The sequence below is a fragment of the Emys orbicularis genome, chromosome 7 (assembly GCF_028017835.1).
Source record: "Emys orbicularis isolate rEmyOrb1 chromosome 7, rEmyOrb1.hap1, whole genome shotgun sequence".
Lineage (NCBI taxonomy): Eukaryota > Metazoa > Chordata > Testudines > Emydidae > Emys > Emys orbicularis.
The window spans coordinates 95,387,770-95,407,271 of record NC_088689.1 but is presented as its reverse complement, the minus strand read 5'-3'; the positions used below and the strand labels follow the sequence as shown (position 1 = coordinate 95,407,271).

The following is a 19,502-nucleotide window of genomic DNA, read 5'->3' as shown; positions in this document are numbered from 1 at the left end:
TTCATTTCGCTTGACACTAATGATGCCTGGCAGTGAGGGCTGCTTAACACTAGAACCTCAGGGTCCAGTCTTAAATTTTTATTAGAGTATTAAAAGTTTATTACACATTACAGTAAAAAGACATTTATGCCAATAAATAAGAATGATGATTGAAAATACCTTTTCAGGGAAAAAGTCAATGATTGTGAATATATATTGCAGGTGGAGATTGGGAAAACCGTTAAAGCTTATGTTAGAGTATTGGATGACTCGAGGAAACCTTTTCTGGCTAAATATTTCACCGTCATGGATTTAAAACTGAGGGCAGCATCACAGATTGTGTCGCTGGTGTAAGTCGATTCATGGTATTTTTTTCATTAATTTCTAAGCAATTCCCTAATAGGGAGAAGAAGCAAAAGTAATATTGTAGAAGTATTTTCTTACTATTCGAATGAATTTGAAGGGTGATGTTTTTAAAAAGGCCTCCATGCAGCCTCCATGTTATTACTCCCAATCAATTGCTGGCAGAAAAGTATACGTAGTTTTTTTTTAAATTTGTCTCGAAAGAAGTTTCTGTGGGGCCTGGCTATGCTTAAGGTCCAAGTTCAGCTGAGTGCGTGAGCATTTAATTCCCATTCACTTTTCAGATTCAGGGCCTTAGTCATGCACTGTAGCACTTCATTCCATTCTGAGCATCACAAGAGCAGAGAATGTGGAAATGATGTGAAGTGAATAAATGCCTGTCAGGAGATCAGTATGAGAGTATCCAACTCATTGTATTGTGTTTGTTACTGAGTCTCTAGAAATGACAGAACTGTATCATCGTATCATCTAGAAGCCCTTGATATTTTCTAACTTGGAAATAGATGAAGGTTTAAGAACTAGTATCAGTGGAAACAGAAGCCTTCTGTACTCTGACTAGTTAGGGTTCAGGCATCAGTGATGTATCCTTACGTGTGCTGTGCTATCAGTTCTTCATCCTGGATGTAAAGGTACGCCAGCTTCAGGCAGTTAAGAAGTCAATATTCCTGCTGCTCCATACTGAACTGAGATCCCTACATATTATTCTGCTTAGGACTTTGTCACCTAAATCTCCTTGAGATGATAAATGAACCCATTGTGCACTAAGTCACCCTTTTATTAATGTAATTCATTCAATGACCTACCTAATTTAATGTATTTTCTTTTGCTCCAGTCCTCTCGATGAAGCTCTTGATGACCACACTGCTGCTTTTCTAGTTCACGGCACGGTCATAGGTCAAACCAGCCTTACAGCAACAGTCGCTGATAAAAATGGACAAGAAATCAATTCTGCTCCCCAACAGATTGAAGTAAATAACTTCATTTCTAATTGTATGTTATCTGAAATGCTTGTTATGGTGGGGCCGGAGTGGTATGAAAACAGTAATTTGGCACTGTCAAAGCTGATTCCCCACTCTGCCACTTCGAGTGCAGAAGGTGGGGGCCTGCAAGGATTCTAAAAATTAATACTGGCCACTCCAGGCTTGTATTAAACTCCCAAGGTTACAGCTTTTTTCTGACTTTGGATAGGTAGATGCTGCCACCACCCAAGTGCAAAAAACCCCTTTGGAAACCCAGGAAGGCGCACTTGGGAATTCCTTCAACCCTCAAGCCCTTTCACCCCCCCCTCCCCCTCCCCCGGGAAGAGCTGAGAAAGAAAACAAAGGAAATCAGCTGTTGCCACCAGCTAATTAAACAGCATATGCACAAACCTCTTAGGGGCCAAAAATTCAATCCTGGCCTTTAAAAAAGGTACATTTTATTAAAAACAAAAAGAAAGAAAATACATTTGGTACTTAAGCTTTTTGCTAGATTTAAAAAAAAACAATTACAAGGATTAAGCTTCAAGATAGCTCTCTTGAGGTCCAGCTTAACGGTTACAAGCAAAACAAAAGCACCTGGCGTTAGCACAGAGGAGTCCACAAGCCATAAAGAAATAAAAGATAAACCTAATCGCTTCTTCCTAGACATTTCCTGATCTACTTACATATCTGGGATTTCAAATGAGTAGTTTCTAGGTATGATCTGGTGATTTTTCATACCTGGCCCAAAGCTTTTTACAGCATAGTTCCAGCCCTGTCTCTGCTCTCCGGGAGAATAACACAGACATAAAGGGAAAGTTTTTTCCCAATTTTAAAAAGTTCTAGCCTTCCCATTGGCTCTTTTGGTCAGCCGCCCACTCCCTTCATTTTACCTATGTAGGGAGACTTTTTAACCCTTTACAGGTAAAGCAAGTAGAGAACAACTACCAAGAGGGATTTATAGCGAACTGGCTGGCTGGCTGGGTGTCCATAAAAAGGGAGCTCCCCCCCCCCCCCCAGCCCCCTTCCATTTATATCAGGCACAGTCTTCATTTTTTCCCCTGTAAAATACCTGAAAAAAAACCTTTTATTTCCAAAATGTGTCCAAACACTAATCTCCTACAGCATTCGAGAAGTGTAGTAGTACTTCTCTGCAAACATAGCTAAGGACCTGGGTTAACAGCACTTTCTAGAGGCTTAGTTTGCTCAGGCTAAGGAAGTTGCCACACAAACCTGTATATGCTGTTCGGAGGCATAATTCATCAGAATCAGATAGTGGTGACAACACAAATGTTTGTGCTTTCATTTCTAGGTCTTTCCTCCATTTAGGCTATTGCCGAGAAAAGTTACCCTGATCATAGGAGCAGTGATTCAGGTGAGGTATTTTTACATTTGTTCCACTGTAATTCCTGTTTGAGAAGTCGTTGTAATACATTCTTAGAGAAGTTCTAACTGCTTTGCTTCCATGATACTATCTTAATTTTTTTAATTATTATTATTATTATTATTATTATTATTTTGTGGATGTTGATATTTAGCTTGGTATCATAGCTACATTCAGACCAGAACTCCTCTCCAGCACAGAGGCCAGTTGAATATCTTCACACTTGACCACCTTTCTGTTTTAGCATGTTGCCAGAACAATATTTTGATATTTATCTCACTCGAATGAAAAGCCAGCCCTCCCAGGATGAGTTGTGGTGTTCAGTAAACCTGTCACCAATATAAAACTGACAGCTATGGGCTAAGTACGCAAAGCAAGGCACAGAGCAGAGTCACACCACCTGCGAGGAATACAGGGAGGCAGAATTGCTCCTTAAATTCCCTGGCATGGGGATGCAGCATGCGTGCTGCAACAACCCTTTATGCGTGTAGCTTCTTGTCCCCATTTCCAGCTTCCCATGCACCGGTCCTGCTCCACGTGCTGGTGTGTGAGGTAGATGGGGGTCTAGGTGCTGTTGGGAAGTACAGATGCCCACCCATTTGTCCTCGTGCAGTCTGTGCAAAGAGAAAGCTGTGAGTAGCCACCCCCTCTATTGTGCACCCTGGCCCTGTGCAAATATTAACTAGAGCAGAGCTGTGATGGATGCAATCTGTTGATGAGCATTGGTCTCTGTGTAACTACAGATTACTTCAGAAGGAGGCCCTCAACCTCAGTCCAACATAATTTTCTCCATCAGTGATGAGAGGATCGCATCAGTGAACAGCACTGGCCTTGTAAGAGGAGAGGCAATTGGAAATGGGACAGTAACTGGAGTGGTTCAAGCTGTGGATGCAGAGACTGGGCAAATTGTGGTGGTGTCTCAGGTAACACTTTATCATCTCATGTGTCACGGAACCAGTTATTGTTGATCTTGGTTTAGTACATGGACTGTGTCCAAAATCAAAAATAAAATCTTGTCACAATAACTTCACTAGTTCCACTGGGATAAAGATTTCTCACTCCCCAGATTGTGATTTAGTGCATTCGCTTTGGAACATGAGAAATATCTTCAATAGATCCTTAAATTGTGCATCTCACCACCTGATAGTTCAGTTCTGCACAAAACCCAGGACAGTCTCATTACATTTGACATCTGTAGGCTTGACTGGTAAAACTGCTGAAAGAATCCGTCCAGGCCAGCCCTGCCACAGTAACAAAGGTTGAGACTGCTGATACCTAGAAGTTACCTCGTGGTTGCCTGGAAGGGTGTTTTGTTTTTTTTCTTTTCCCCCTTGAGGTCCGTGGCTTCCTTAGATAACAAAATACTGAAGTATCTCAGTCAGCTGCTAAGTTGGTGGGGAGTGAAGCAAGGCCAGAGTTAGTCCTCTGCTGTAGTCTGTGCCATGCTGCCAGGTTCAGGCCATGAAACCCAGGAACTGCTCCTGTTGGTGCCAGTAGTGAGGGCAGTCGCTAAGCCTGGAGGCGGGTGCAGGCAGACAGGTAGAGGCCTGCTTCTAAAGCAAAAAAAGTGCAACGTTCTCTAGGTGTTGCACATGAGGCTCATAGCTCTTTGTGTTTGCCTGAGGTAGGTTTTGGGCAACTACTGCACAGTGGAGCCCTTTGGCCTTCATGGGGGGGCACAGGGAGATTCCCAGGTGAGACAAGCAATGGAGACAGATCAGAATTTTGTTAAAGTATTTGCTGTGTCTGTAACTCAGGGACAGCAATGTCTGCCTGTGGCTTCTGCAAGGCAGCAGATTGAACTAGGAAGCCAAATCTCCTACCTTGTGACCATCAGGTCTGGTCCTGTCCCCACAACTGCACTTCAGAGATAAAACTCTGGAAATGACAGGAGATGCAGAGAAGAGAAATCACCAAGTTTCACATCTATCTCCCTCTCATTCTTATTCTTTCCTATTTTCTCTCTTGTTCTCCATTCCACCCTTCTCCCCCTAGTTTTCTTCCTCCTATTTTTCCATTTTGTGATTGTCTGGCTCCCTTTCTGTCTTGCACTGTTACTCTCCCCATCTGGAATCACTCACTTCTCTTCCTCCTGGAGACCCCATCTTCTCCTTCTTAGTCCTGCTAGTCATCAACTCTGTAGTCTTGAGCAAAGACTATTTATTTTTTAAGTAGTGCTGTTATGGTGCTATGCACGTCACAGATATGTTGGAAGACATGGGCTCTTCCCCTGGTAGTTTACAATCTATCTTGCTGTCAAATTGACAATCATACTGAATTATGCCAATGTGTATATTGGTCTTCTGCAATAGACACATCCTCTACAGATTAGACTTCAGTACAGTAGATAAGTAAACACATTCCATATTTTATCTAAGCTGGAATTAAACAGCAATCTCTGGACCACATCCATTTAAAACACCACTCCATTCTCATCAGGGTGCCTTTTAAATTAAGCAACAACTAATATGTATGTGTGACTTTGTTTTTCCCCTTCTGCCATAGTGGTTTTTTTCAGTCTGAGAACGTAAATACTCTCATGTTGTTAGGGCTTTACTCAGCTGGATTTTGATGTGCCCTTTTATGGACAAGCATTTTGTACAGAGTTGACTTTGATTTGACATTGGATTTATAGTGTATTGATTTATATCAAGTCTGTGGTTTCATCTGTTGTGTCAGAGGATTTCAGTTAAACTGCAAGGATTTTTTTTCCCTTCAATTTTTTTCTGCAAATTTGTTTGTTGATTTTTTTACGGGGAGAATAAAAGAAAACAAACAAGTCATTGCAGATCATTACAGTGTGTGGCAGGAGGGAGGGGGGAGCAGTTGGTTTGTTTTCACACTTCCATTTTAATCAGGATCACACAAACAGAAAAATCTACTAAATCAATCATTTTGATTTCTTATTGCAAAGAGACATTTCTGTTACTCTATCTTTTTAAAAAAACACTGTATTCTTTTAAACTTTAACACTTGGTGCGAGAGGTTTTGACGAGACACATGCCAGTGAAACCCACTTGTTAGGGGGAGAAGCGTAATCATTGTTTCCCTTTGTCACCAACTGCATCATAAAACCAGGTGTTTTAAAGCTTATCTCTGCTTGAAGTCAGTCGTTCCAGTCTTTCAGGTAACAAGATCAGTTCCCCGGAACAAAGATCCTGGCTGTCCTGTCAGTGCCCACTGCCTCTCATTTGTTTGTACCGTAGGCTGCTCCAACCCCTGCCTTGCAATTTTGAGGTAACTGGGGTGGATCCAGTGCAGCGGTTCATTACAAAGGCCCTGATCCTGCACTGAGCTTTGTGCCGACAGGAGGCTCTGCTGTGTGAACCTCAGCGTAGCCTACGTTAATCAAGAGCAAGTCTGAAGTCCCTGCTTTGATATGTGTTGTTTGGGAACTTGTCATCTAGCTGATACTAAAAATCTAGTTCACCGAAGTCATTAAATGAAATGGTCTGCCTATTACAGAGCTTTTTTTCGTTTTAGGATAAAGTGGAAGTCGAAGTCGTACGGCTTGTGGCTGTTAGAATCCGTGCACCCATTACACGAATGAAAACCGGTACACAGGTTAGCTGAATTACCCTTAGAGTTCTTTCTCTCCCACTCTTTTTGTTTGTTTGTTTTGATATTTAATTTTCAAAAGAAATGTGCTAATGAGCATTACAAAGAAAAAGTTAATAGTTTAGTTGGAAAGCATTTTCACATCAACCAACCAAAGTTCTAAGCTTGATCTTGTGGAATAAAACATTAACTCGTGATTTTTTTTTAAATTAATTAAATGGTGATGCAAACCCTCATTCACTTCTCGGTGTTATTCTGGGCATCTTACTATTTAACCTAATCAGACACTATTTGTGCCACAATAAAGCATATGCTCTTACACCAGTGGTGGGCAAACTACGGCTCGGGGGCCACATATGGCCCTCCAGATGTTTTAATCTGGCCCTCGAGCTCCCGCCAGGAAGCGGGGTCCAGGGCTTGCCCCACTCTGCATGGCTCCCGGAAGCTGCGGCATGTCCCGCCTCTGGTTCCTACGCGTAGGGAGCACACTGGGGGCTCCACGCGCTGCCCCTGCCCCAAGCCCGGCCCCGCCTGCGGACAGGGCAGCGCGCAGAGCCGCCTGGCTGCACCTCCGAGTAGGAGCTGGAGGAGGGACATGCCACTGTTTCTGGGAGCTGCTTGAGGTAAGTGCTGCCCAGAGCCTGCCTCCCAGACCCCCTCCCGTGCCCCAACCCCAACCCCCTGCCCCAGCCCTGATCCCCTCCCGCCCTCCAAACCCCTCGATCCCAGCCTGGAGCATCCTCCTGCACCCCCAACTCCTCAGCCCCACCCCAGAGCCTGCACACTCAGCCGGACCTCCTGCACCCCAGCCCCCAATTTCATGAGCATTCATTACCCAACATACAATTTCCATACCCAGATTTGGCCCTCGGGCCAAAAAGTTTGCCCACCCCTGTCTTACACTCATGCTTCTTCATCTTTAATGAGAGCTGTTTCTCCTTTAAGACAGTGTTTTTCCAACCACAAGGAGACTCTGACCTCTTTCAAGAGAGGATCACGCAAATAGGGTGCAAAGAAGAAGAAAAGGAATTCTATTTCTGTTCTTGCTTTGGACTTGCTAGAGCCAGAACTCAATGTAGAACCAAAAATTAGCAATCTGCCATGTTGGCATGACCACCAGGGAATCTTTTCATTTGGAGATGGGTTGTCTGGTCTATCCTCCTTTCAGGAAAATATGTAGTATGTCCAGTCTGACTCTAATATTTCAAAATATGGGACCTCAACCAATTGCTTTGAGAGACTATTTCAGTCTTAGTTATGTCACTGTTAGGAACCTGTTTCAGATATTTAGTCTAAATCATTTCTTAATTTCATCCCATTAAGCCTAGTTACGTACTTGTACCAGGCTAAATAATTATTCTTCTTGCTTGGTATTTTCACCTTTTGGATATTTATTATATGTATATCATGTTGTCACAAACTGGGCAGGGGGGAAGGAGCGGGTTGGCACAAACAGCCAACCAGCACAGAGGAGAGACTGCCTAGTCAAAACAGTAGAGAATGTAAGAATGTGTACGATGTTTCAGTTGTTAAGGGGGCCACATAGGATGAGTGACTCCTCCATATGACCAGCTGCTGAGGCTTCTGATGAAATGAATCAGCACTTAGTTGTGGTAGGGCCTCTTACAAAAGGGCGTGGTTTAAAGTTTTTTGATGCAAAAGGATATGTCATTGTGAGAGTTCTATACATGATATCACTTTAAAGGTGCACTTGGTAACCCAATATTTTAAAAAGTATTATTTCTTGAGTAATAAACCTCTTCAGTTGGCTTGGGCATTTTGTGTTGAGTTACTGTGTTCCTTCCTTACTTGTATAACTAATTTCTGTCCTAAAGTTGCACCTTTTTCAAGCAAAGCTCCATTTGTCTGCTTTCAGATGCCAGTTTATGTGATGGGCATCACCAGTAATCAGACCCCTTTCTCGTTTGGCAATGCATTGCCAGGGTTAACGTTTCACTGGTCTGTCACCAAGAGAGATATCCTGGACATCAAGACAAGACACAATGAGGTACAATCTACTGTGGGCCCAGAAATGGATAAGGGGTGGGTGGGTGTGGGTGGGTGTGTGCGTGTGTGTGTGTGTGTGTCATTTTTTTGTGATGCTTAAATTTTCCCAGGATGGGAATTGAGGAGATCCGCTGCTTCCATTTGCTCAAAAGGAGGATACCCGCATCAGGCACAAAGATGGAATTTCTTTCTTGTCAACTCCAAGTATTTCCTTGAACACAGTTAATGAGTATTTCCTATTTCAGGCTTCTCTTCAGCTTCCAGCAAAATATAATTTTGCTATGGATGTTTATGGCAGAGCAAAGGGAAGAACAGGGCTGAAGGTCATTGTGAAAGCCCTTGATCCTACTGCTGAACAGTTTCACAGCCTGGCAGGAGAGCTGTCAGATGAAATCCAAATTCAGGTAAAATGTTCTGGTCGGCTTGTCTCATTTTAAACAAGAAACTACAGTATTAATCAATATTGCAGGTCTAAATTAAATACTTTGGAGCAAGGAATGCAGATGTAAAGATGCAGTTCCAGTCTAAGCCCCCACTCTAGATATTGGTGCATAGGTGGCATCTCCCACTACTAAGAGAGAAGTTACTTATCTATTAATTTGGGGTTAAGTGATGGGCATTCCTTCCCTGATGGTGTCTGAATGTAATTTTGTTGAATTTTCTTTTTAGATAGGGCGGTACTGGAAGTTGGCTGTGCTATTAAGGAAAAGTAGCCTTTAACATACTATGGAAGTGGCTCTTTCAAACTACATTATCAGTGGCCCCATTAAGACACAGGATAGATTAATTTTGTGTAGTGGTGATGCACAGTCACTGCAAGCCATATAATGGTTTCTTCGGGTCTTCAGTGCCATTTTACCAGTGTGGTCTGATCTCAGTAACACGGATTTAGAAGGGTTTTCTTGATAGTAACCTAGATCCATATCATGCCTACTAGATCCACTCAGAGAGAGAATTTCACCTCCACCACCCTGGGGTCCACAAAGGTGGCGTTTGGGGGACAAAATCCAGCTCTCAGTGGGCCAATGTGGGGAGAGCATCTCCACCCCCTGGATTTTACCACAGGGGGGGATGATCTGAGCAATACATATTAAAAACAACATGATGGAAATTTCAGTGTTATCTTTTGAAACAGTGAGTAAGGTGGGGAGAATCCAGTGAAGAAATGTTAGAAAAGTATACCATTTAGTCAGATGTCTAGGTTCACTGTGAAGAGAAATGAGCATTATTCAAGAATTTCAGCCAGCATTTACCCCCCTCCTCACAAGCTGTTATGTTGAAAAGCCAGCTGTGCCTGGCTTTTGACGAGAGAGACTGAATCTTCCCAAGTTCTAAAATGTAAACACTGCTGTTGCCTATTATTAAAAATCATATTTTAAAAGTTTCTTTAAAATTGCAGCCTTTGCATTTTCACCGTTGCTCCTAAGTGACAATATTTCAAATGTGCACAGTATATTGTTACAGATAAGTTACGAACAGCAACAATTTGTGAATATTTTTTTTTTTCAGTTTATAGCAGGAAAACATTTCAACACTGTTTTTGCAAACATGCATGTGAGAAACATTACCTTTTAAGTAGGCCCATTAAAGCCACATGATTAAAGTTATTCACAGGCATAAGTGATTGCAGGATTCTGCCCTTATTACAGAAGTATGTTTTACATCATATTAAAGCACAAGGTGGTGCAAGCTTTAACACGATCTTCTTTATCTACCAGTTATTATGCTTCTCATTCTTAAATCTTGGCATATATTGTGGATGGTGGGCTAGCATTGTTTGCCTACGGGTTTAGTGGTTAATATGTCACCATAATCAAATTAAAAATCTCAGAGGTGGGTGTAGAAAGCTATTAATATTTTAATACTGAGCTTTTTTTTTTTTTTAAAGGTCATTTGAGGTCTTGACTCTAGTTTAGTGTCAGACTTATTATTGAAGTGATGGTATTGATAATAGAGTTGGAAGCTTCATGAGTCAATTGTAGTTTCTTAGCTGGATTCTTGATATTCATTGTTAGCAGCACCCTGAAATTGAAATGGTGCATTTCAAGGTCTTTAAATTGCAAACCAGTTGAATGGAAAAATAAAAAATTGCTCCTCTCTTTAGAATGAATGACTATTCTGTACAGTGGTTTACATTTTTATTCTTTAACGCCACAAACTGGGTATAATGAACACTACAAAGTATCATTCAAAAACTAACATGTTGGCAACTTCCCTTTTTAGTGATTCTTTTTTTCCCCTTGCCTGTGTAAGGGCTAAATGCTGCTAACCTTAATCAAGCAGGAAGACCCAACCCTGTGAAGTGCCTCCCACTTCCTCAGAAATGCTGAGCACTCTCAGCTTCCATCACTTTTAATGAGAGCTGGGGGCTCTCCGGAGGTGCTCAGGGTCATGTGGCTACAAGTACTACTGATTAGGATACATATCCTACTCTGTTCTGTAAATACATTCACCTTTTTGTCTAATGATAAAGGTTTGAGGCTCACTGTCCCTTGCATAATACCAGCAGTTTTCACACACTGTGATCGTGGACCCCATAGGATTTGCTAGTGGTCTCCAGAGAGCTGGCTGGTGACTTGGTCCTGGCTCCTTCTCCTTGTTCCAGCTACTAAATCACATGAAAAAATCATTAAAAAGGCAGCAGAGACTTCCCCCAGTACCAGCAGGGGTCTCAGGTCACCTCTACCCCTCCCCCCTTCCCCCCCAAGCAGTCCTGCCCCCCTGCCCAAGTTTTAGTCACAGCGGATATTTTTAGTAAAAGTCATGGACAGGTCACAGGCCTGTGAATTTTTGTTTATCCATGACTATCCATGACTTTTACTAAAAATACCCATGACTAAAACATAGCCTTATGTAGAATATACATGTGCATATGTGTATACAATAAACTTATGAATGAATTGCTCCACATCTACAGACTCTCTAGCATGACATTATATCCTTGTACTGAGAAACAATTGGGAAATACAACATATATGCTTATAGAAGTGCATTTTTTTACAGGAATAACGGACAAAATATACTATGTAGCATAAGTCAGAACCTCCATATGTGATATTTAATCTTGTATTTCTTTGATTTTTCCACTACTTCATAGAATAGAAATATTTAAAAACTGCTTTAAATTTTAATTTTTCAAAAGATTTTTAACACCTTATTGCAAAGTCCTTCTAATGTATTCAATCTAAAACACAAAGCTGGGGAAAACACAGAGGCAGACAATGCTCTGTGCAGAGATCTAATCCATCCACAATAAATTGAGAAGCCATACTATTTCTCATCATCTACATAAATAAAAATCTCCCACTTCAAAGGGAAACAGAGAGCTTATGTATTAAACAGATTAAAAAGGTGATTTTTATTTTCATTGCAATTTGTTCTGTTTGCCTTGATAACATTTTTTTCTTCAACTGTACATCTTTTCAGTATGCCATACATAGAATCATAGAAGTCCTAGAAATGTAGGACTGGAAGATACCTTGAGCGATCATTTAGTCCAGCCTCCCATGTTAGGCAGGACCAAGTAAAGCTAGACCATCCCTGACAGTTGTCTGTTCAAACTGTTCTTAAAAACCTCCAGTGATGGGAATTCCACAACCTTCCTTGGAAGTCTATTCCAGAAATCAACTATCCTTATAATTAGAAAGTTTTTCCTAATATCTAATCTAAATCGCCGTTACTGCAGAATAAGACAGTTACTTCTTGTCCTACATTTGGTGACATGGAGAACAATTGATCACAGTCCTCTTTGTAACAGACCATATCACACATGAGGACTATTATCAGGTCCCCCCGGTCTTCTTTTATTAAGACCAAACATGCCCAGGTTGTTGTTTTTTTTTTTTAAAACGTTTCCTTATAAGTCACATTTTCTAAACCTTTTATCACTTCTGTTGCTCTCATCTGGACTGCCTCACATTTATTCACATCATTCCTAAACTAGTGCACAACTTGTTAATCCTGTATATTAAAATATAGTTAAGGCATTATCACTACGAAGCTTAAAACAGTTGTTCTTATGTCCCTATTTTGTGTTCCTTTTCTTAATTTTGTTTTGGAAGAGGAAGAATAAATAGAAGTAAATGTTCCTCAGTAGCTAGCTGCTTGTAGAAATAAACAAGGCTAGTTTTTATTTTCCAGGTATTTGATAAACTTCTTCTAGTTACTCCACAAGTAGATGCGGAGCAGATCTTAATGTCACCTAACTCATTTATTAAACTTCAAACAAACAGGTAAGTGGTCATTTTTTACAGTGGGCCTATGTGTGAGCAATTTATTGTAGCTGTAAAGTATAATTCTTGATGTTTAAAATAACCTTTTTTTGTCTGTTTCATTTAAAAAAAAAAGTCTCCCTGTACATTCTTATATTGAAGGATTTATCTGATGATTAGTAGCCCTTTATCTCTACATTTGTTTTCTATCAAATCTTGTACTTGTCTTTCCTTGGTTAGAAAGCTATACCTACACAGTCATATAGGTCTGAGAACTTTTAGGTCTTGGTTTTAAGAGGTGCTGGGAATCTGTAGCTGACTTTAACTTGAGTTGTGGGTACTCAGCACTTCTGAAAACCAGCTCCTTGATGTTCTGACTGAGAGACTGGGACTAGATTGTGAGACCAGAAAGTGTTTTACCTAAAGATCACAACTTAAATCCACTGATTGTGGGTAATGTTTTTATTTACTAAACTTTCACTAGTAACTCTGGTCTTGGTTACACATCTGTAACTCTGTCTTCAGTAGGATTACAGAGGTGTAACTGGGGGGGGGGGGGGGCGGAGACAGCAGGACAGGATTTTGCCCTTCATTTGGAACTTAGTTAATAGCTCTCATGATGGCTTGTGAGTCCGAAAAGAAACCTGCTTTCACTCCCAATTGCTAACACTGGCTAGACAGAGCTATAGGGATTGAAAAAAGCAGAAACATTTTTCCTACAAAAGTCAGGGAACAGATCTGCTGAATAAGGAGGTGCCATTTTTATATTGTAACTTTTCAAAGAATTGTTCTTTAAACTTATTTCAGGCTTGATATAGTTTCTTAGCGGCTGAAAATTTCAAGCCCAATGCTAGAAAGGGGCAGCTACTTTCCACAGGGGATTTACCCAGGGGGTCAGGACAAATGGTGTTTGCACCACTGCTTTCTCCAGGGGAGGAAAGCTTTAAAATTTAACCATGTCTCCATTGGCTGCATCATTCTTTGGCTGCCTGAGGCATGATGCACTGAATTCATTCATGTGTCTTAACAGTAAATACATTAATTAATCAAAATCCAGTACTGGTGCTGTAAACACCATGCAATAAAGGATCTCCTCCACCCCACCCCCAAAAACCCCCAGTAGCGCTAACATACATGGACAATCCCATGAGTTTAATTGTAATCCTTGATTTCCCTCCCCCAACTTCCTTCTATTACTCTCATATTATCAGCTGTGGTGTTATTTCTAACACCTAGCGTATTGTTTCTAAACCTCATATCCTTGCTCATACTGAATAGTACCTTACTCAACACACAGCACTATTGGAGAGGATGAGACTCCTCATGACGTAAAGTGAGTAAGAGTATCAGAATCTGCCATTTAGCCTATAAGTTATCAGGGGCAAAGACCGTGGGTCTTGTTCTGTAAATAACCTAGCACCCTTGGTATGGGCAATAAATTAAATTAATCCTTATGGCTCCCTGGCCTCTCCTCTTAAGGCTTTTTGTGGTTACTCTGAGAAGGTGAGGGCCCAACCAATGGAGAATAATTTGCGTATTCCTTTTCATTGCACATCTCCCACAATGGTCAGACCATTTCCGCTATCCTGGGATATTCCTGTCACAGTTCAGGGCAACTGCACATGTATTCTTCCCTCATGGTCCCCCAAAGGAATCTTCTCTAGGCTCCCGACTCCTCAGCCTTCATCTCTTTTGGGTAGAGACCCGCATCTTTCTCCTTCCTGACCGGGAGTTTTCCAGACTCCACTTTTCCTTCCTTACACAGGGATATTCCCAGCAAGCGAAACTGCTTGGCTTTCTCGCCAAAGGCTATGAACAGCGAAATTGACCGCAGTTAAACGTTACCACACAGCTCTTTCTAAGCAAGCATATTTATTCTTGAGGCGAAAGCACTACAGAGTAGACATATAAAAACAATAAAAGAACCTACAGACATGCTAAAAGCTTATCACAGGTCATCCATCAGTCTTAGGGGGCCGTACTAGATCAAGTCTTTCCAACTCTTCTGCAAGTATCGAGGGCCCCCCCCTTGGACAGAAAGTTCTGACTGTTGACTGGATCAGAAAGAAGGCTTTGAGTCAGTTTAAACTCAGGCTATTTATCCAAAAGTCCTTTTATCTGTTGGCCTCAGGAGAATCCAGTTTGAACTAGTATATGTAAGCCTCTCTGGGAAGTGATACCTCGGGGCGGCTGGGGAGGGAGATATAACAACTAGGCTGATTCCCCTTAATCACCACTCACAGCCTCAGTTCCTAGAGGAGCTGTGATAGTCCTTCTGCATGAAGAATGAAATAATCATACATAAACCATTCATTTAAAACAATGGACCCTAAAGATGCTCCGTGGGGTTGCAATATCTGTCACATCTCCCCCAAAGAGGTTACATACAATCCCAGCCCACGATAACACATAAACTAAGGCCTTTCAGGGAGAGTGCAGGAAGTTGCCATATCTGTCACAATGCCACCAGAAACAGTTTAACCCGTGGTATAATCAAGCCTGGCACCTTCACTATTTGACCAGCCAGGAAGGGCCCTCAGGATACAGTTTCCATGTTGGGTTCCACAGAAGGAAAATGCTGTATTCTCAGCTGAATGGAAAAATGCATGGGGGCGGGGAGAGAGAAGAGAAGGTTGTTTATATGTACAGTAGAATATGTGTAAGTGGTTCTTTAAAATATCCAGTGAGTCAGAATGCCTGCTAATTAGAGTTTATACGTTTGCTCACTTTATTTATTAATATGCTAATACCATGGAGTGTTTTATTCCAAAAATTAACCTTGTGTACAAACAGTTTCCAGGAAACTGATGAGAACTACTTAATTATGTCCCTGTCTTTATCTTTAATACTGGTGTTGACCCTGGTAGACTAATGTGCTACTGAATACTGTTGACGGAAAATGTCTGTGAAAGCCACATGCTGTACCCTTCTATATTAATATTCTGAATCAAGTTCACATCAGTGAATGATGACACTGTAAGGTAGTGGACAGCAAGTGGATTTTAATATATACCCAAGCATAGATAAGACTTTTTCCAGGAAGGCTTGAATCAAGATCTGAACACTTGAATCTTAGATTAGATTACAGCGCTTTGTGGCTTTATAGCAAAAACACGGTAAACGCACATATCAGATAGCACTAGTTTATGCTTGGTTTAAATAAATCTGGTTGTAAATGTAGATTTTTTTATTTTATTTTTTAAAGCTTTCTGTTTTTGCTTTATCAAGGGACAGAGTAGCTTCCCTGAGTTACCGTGTCCTGGATGGTCCCAATAAAGTTCCCGTTGTACAGATTGATGAGAGAGGCTTTCTGAACTCAGGGTCCTTGATAGGATCATCAACAATTGAAATAATTTCCCAGGAGCTGTTTGGAGTCAACCAGACCATTGTAGTTGCCATTAAGGTAGTATTTTTCTCTTTATCCTTCACTAGGGTCAGAACACAATTAAGGCTAATGCTGTTTCATCCGTTAAAAACATACGCTCCTATGACACCAACTGGGTCTCTAATCACTGGGCCTTCCTTCCTCTATCTCGCTGTATATACCAATGTGAATATTTTGGCAGTCTTTGCTCAGGAGAGGCTGTATTACTGAAACAGCGGGAGGCAATGAAAGTAAGGAGTGATATACTATACCAGAGCTTTGTGGGGAGGTAAGCTCAGCACTTGCTCACATGTCGTCTGGCTCTCGTCAACCCAAACATCAGAACATTAAAGCTAGAAATATTCAGAAAGCTGAGATGTTCTTAAAAAATAAATAGCTGCTTTCATCAATATTAGATTTAGCAGTTGTCTCTTGCAGACCCTGTTTTGAGACTGTTAAGTAAAACAGGCTTGAAAGTCTGTCACGGAAAATGGCATTTTTGTTATCTTGTTACATCAGTTAGTTGGGCAGATGGCCATATGCACTGATATTTTAGCTTATTACATCAGCTAGTGGAGCAGACAGCTGTACATACTGATATTTTAGCCACAGTTTTCAGACTCACCGAAGATGCAGTTTCCTTGAGGCCAATGCTGTCCTTTCTTTTTCAAGTTTTGACATGTACATTTTGAGATAAAATGTAAAACTCTGTTATCTGAGCCTCTTGGCTCAGAAGAAAGGTACCCTTGAGGGGGGCATTTAAAGTACTGTTCTTTATACAGTTGAAGCTTTCCCCCCCCCCCCCTTCCTTTATCCTTCCATTATTTATTTTCCAAAAGCTATATCAGAGAAAACACACATTGTCCCTTTACTTTTGATAGCTAGCCTAGATAAGTCAAGCAGGTTTTCCTTTTATTAATTAATAATGGAAATACATTTCCACAACAAAACATTTGTGAATTCATCATCGTAAGAACGATTCCCTGCAGGTAAGTGTTGCTGCAAAAATTGTCTTTATTTTTGCACAAACGCTTATTTCTTTAAACAGCTTGAAGGATGGGAGCAGGGATTGCAAACCCATTCTGATTTTCTTGGGCAGGGAGCCATTAAAGCAGCAGAATGCAGCTTGCTGACCAATCTGGGCTTAACAGATGCAAGGTGGGCCCAATCAGTCAAGCCATAGGAGAGTTTATTTCAGAGTGGCCTGGCCCCTTCTGCAACATGGGCATTCCCTTCGAACGTCCTGGCTGGGATTCTGTGCTGTGCCTCTAAGGCTTGGTCTACACTTACCCCCCAAGTCGAAGTAAGGTACGCAAATTCAGCTACGTGAATAACGTAGCTGAATTCGACATACCTTACTTCGAACTTACCGCGGTTCAGACGCGGTCCACACGCGGCAGGCAGGCTCCCCCGTCGACTTCGCGGTACTCCTCTCGTCTAGCTGGAGTACCGCAGTCGACGGGGATCACTTCCTGGTTCGATTTATCGCGTCCACACCAGACGCGATAAATCGAACTCGGAACTTCGATCCGCAGCCGTCGAACTACCCGGTAAGTGTAGACTAGCCCTTAGAGATGCAATACAGAACTCGCAGCCCAGTGGAAGTTATGTAGCTAAAGTGGCTTAGTCCTGGGCAACTCCTGCAGCACCAATATAATAGAGACAGCCCAGGAGAGCGGTCTGAATTGCAGCAGCCTCTCCCTGGCTGCCCATAATCTCCACAGTGCTAGAGCCACACCCCTCTATAGCAGGTCTTGAGAGGTGGCCATTGGAGGGCAGCCTTTCAGCTGTCTTCCACTGTTCCTGCACTGGGGGAAATCTTCCCCCTGCCAGATCTTGGGCTTTTAGAGTCCCTTTATGCCACTCCAGGCCTTTTGCCTGGTGTAGAGATACTGGAGCAGATGTTAGAATCTCATCCCTTGTTCATATGTACCTCATGCACCACTCACCCAGGGGCTGATATTTGGGGATGTATAATCTTTGTATATCCACCTTTGCTGGGGAGAAGCCTGCAGGTTATTAGTTGAGTTGTGTATCTGTTGAATTTTCTGGTTTTGTTTTACAAGATAAACACCATCTCTGTAATTTTGTGCATTTGTTACATGTCATTATTGCTTCTCAGCTCCCGGTGCTATACGAGCAGGAGATACTTTGCAAGGACTTTATGAAACATAATATGCCCTGTGTGAAATTAAAAGCTCCATCTCTCAATGCTGTTGTAATGTCCAGACTAAACATATGTGTGGTTCATAAAGAACTCTACACGTATCTGTGTCTGGAAATTATTTAAATAGCTTTATTTAATAGGCACCCCACAGTCAAGGGAAAAAAGCACTTTACAGAATATCGTCTTTTATTAATGTCATACAGGTGTCTCCTGTTTCCTACCTGAGAATCTCTATTAGTCCTGTTCTGCACACTCAAAACAAAGAGGCTCTGTTGGCTCTACCATTGGGTGTGACATTAACCTTCACAGTCCATTTCCATGATAACTCTGGAGATACCTTCCATTCGCACAATTCTGTGCTCAACCTTGCAACCAACAGGTAAGTGTCTACATCAGAGTATTAATTATAGGGGCACCTAAGAAATGTAAAAGACATTGTATTATACCAGTCATGGTAACTACCCCAGTTAAAAAAAAAAAAAAAAAAAAAAAAAGGAGGGATAAAGCTATGTCAGCAAGAGTGCGGCTGTACTTCTGGTGGCAGGCTTGGGATCGCAGGCTTGGGATCATTGATTGACTCCTGAAATGTGTACAGCCTTCAGAGATGGCAGAAAGAAGGGCACCAGTTAGTCACCAGTAGTGACCTGACAAAATGAAGTCATGCCTAGGCAGAGGGCCAGTGGGAACAGGGGGTGTATGCGTGTATATGCTTCCAATGATTCTGAATCATTAAGTTGTACACGTTGTTGGCTTATGTAACAAGTTGATCTTATTAGTGTTGGCCTTACCCTTCCTCTCCTCCCTTCCTCCTGCTGTTTGTCACACTCATTGCAGCTTGTCTTAAACTTAGGGAATTTGGAGTGGGGACTGTGTCTTCAGATGTGTTTGTACAGTCTTTAGCACAATGGGGATGCGATCCTGACTGGGGCTTTTGGGCAGCACCAGGATACAATAAAAAATCATATTTGGTCAGTGGGATGTTCATCAAATTCCCCAACGATTACTGCACAAAGTTTGTCTTCCACAGAATTCCTTGTGTAAATACTTGGGTGAGAGTCATGAGGAAAAGAAAGATATGGGGTTTTTTTAAGCTATCTTGTCTTTCCCCCACTCATATAGATATATCTTTGTATTAGTATGGTCAGGAGTGTGCAGTGTTGGTAAGAGTGCATATCTCAGTAGCAGTTTGAAGACACTGACCTAGTAGAGTTAAGAAATTATGGCTGACCAGCTGCATTTAGTGTTAGACCCATTCATAGGGTTTTCCTTTTATTGCTTCTTTCCTCTGTGAAAAAGTGAAAGAAGAGGCTTGCCTCTCTTTAAGAGCTTCTTGAAATGCAAGAAAATGATATATTAGGTCATAAGGACCTCATGATTTCCTCTTCTGGACTCTCAGACTCATAGACTTTAAGGTCAGAAGGGACCATCGTGACCATCTAGTCTGACCTCCTGCACATTGCAGGCCACAGAACCTCACCCACTCCTGAAATAGACCTCTAACCCTCCGCCT

The 19,502-nt window shown here is 41.7% G+C and overlaps 1 protein-coding gene across 1 annotated transcript in view; it reads left to right on the top strand.

Moving 5' to 3' along the window:
* NUP210 (nucleoporin 210) overlaps positions 1-19,502 on the top strand; it is a 117,098-nt gene that overhangs the window by 81,731 nt on the left and 15,865 nt on the right. Inside the window, exons 22-31 of the mRNA XM_065408226.1 lie at positions 202-329; positions 1,175-1,310; positions 2,614-2,676; positions 3,429-3,608; positions 6,169-6,249; positions 8,120-8,251; positions 8,496-8,654; positions 12,391-12,482; positions 15,690-15,864; positions 18,196-18,371. Of these exons, the coding sequence (XP_065264298.1) occupies positions 202-329; positions 1,175-1,310; positions 2,614-2,676; positions 3,429-3,608; positions 6,169-6,249; positions 8,120-8,251; positions 8,496-8,654; positions 12,391-12,482; positions 15,690-15,864; positions 18,196-18,371 (1,322 nt within the window). The remainder of the gene's footprint in view (positions 1-201; positions 330-1,174; positions 1,311-2,613; positions 2,677-3,428; positions 3,609-6,168; positions 6,250-8,119; positions 8,252-8,495; positions 8,655-12,390; positions 12,483-15,689; positions 15,865-18,195; positions 18,372-19,502) is intronic.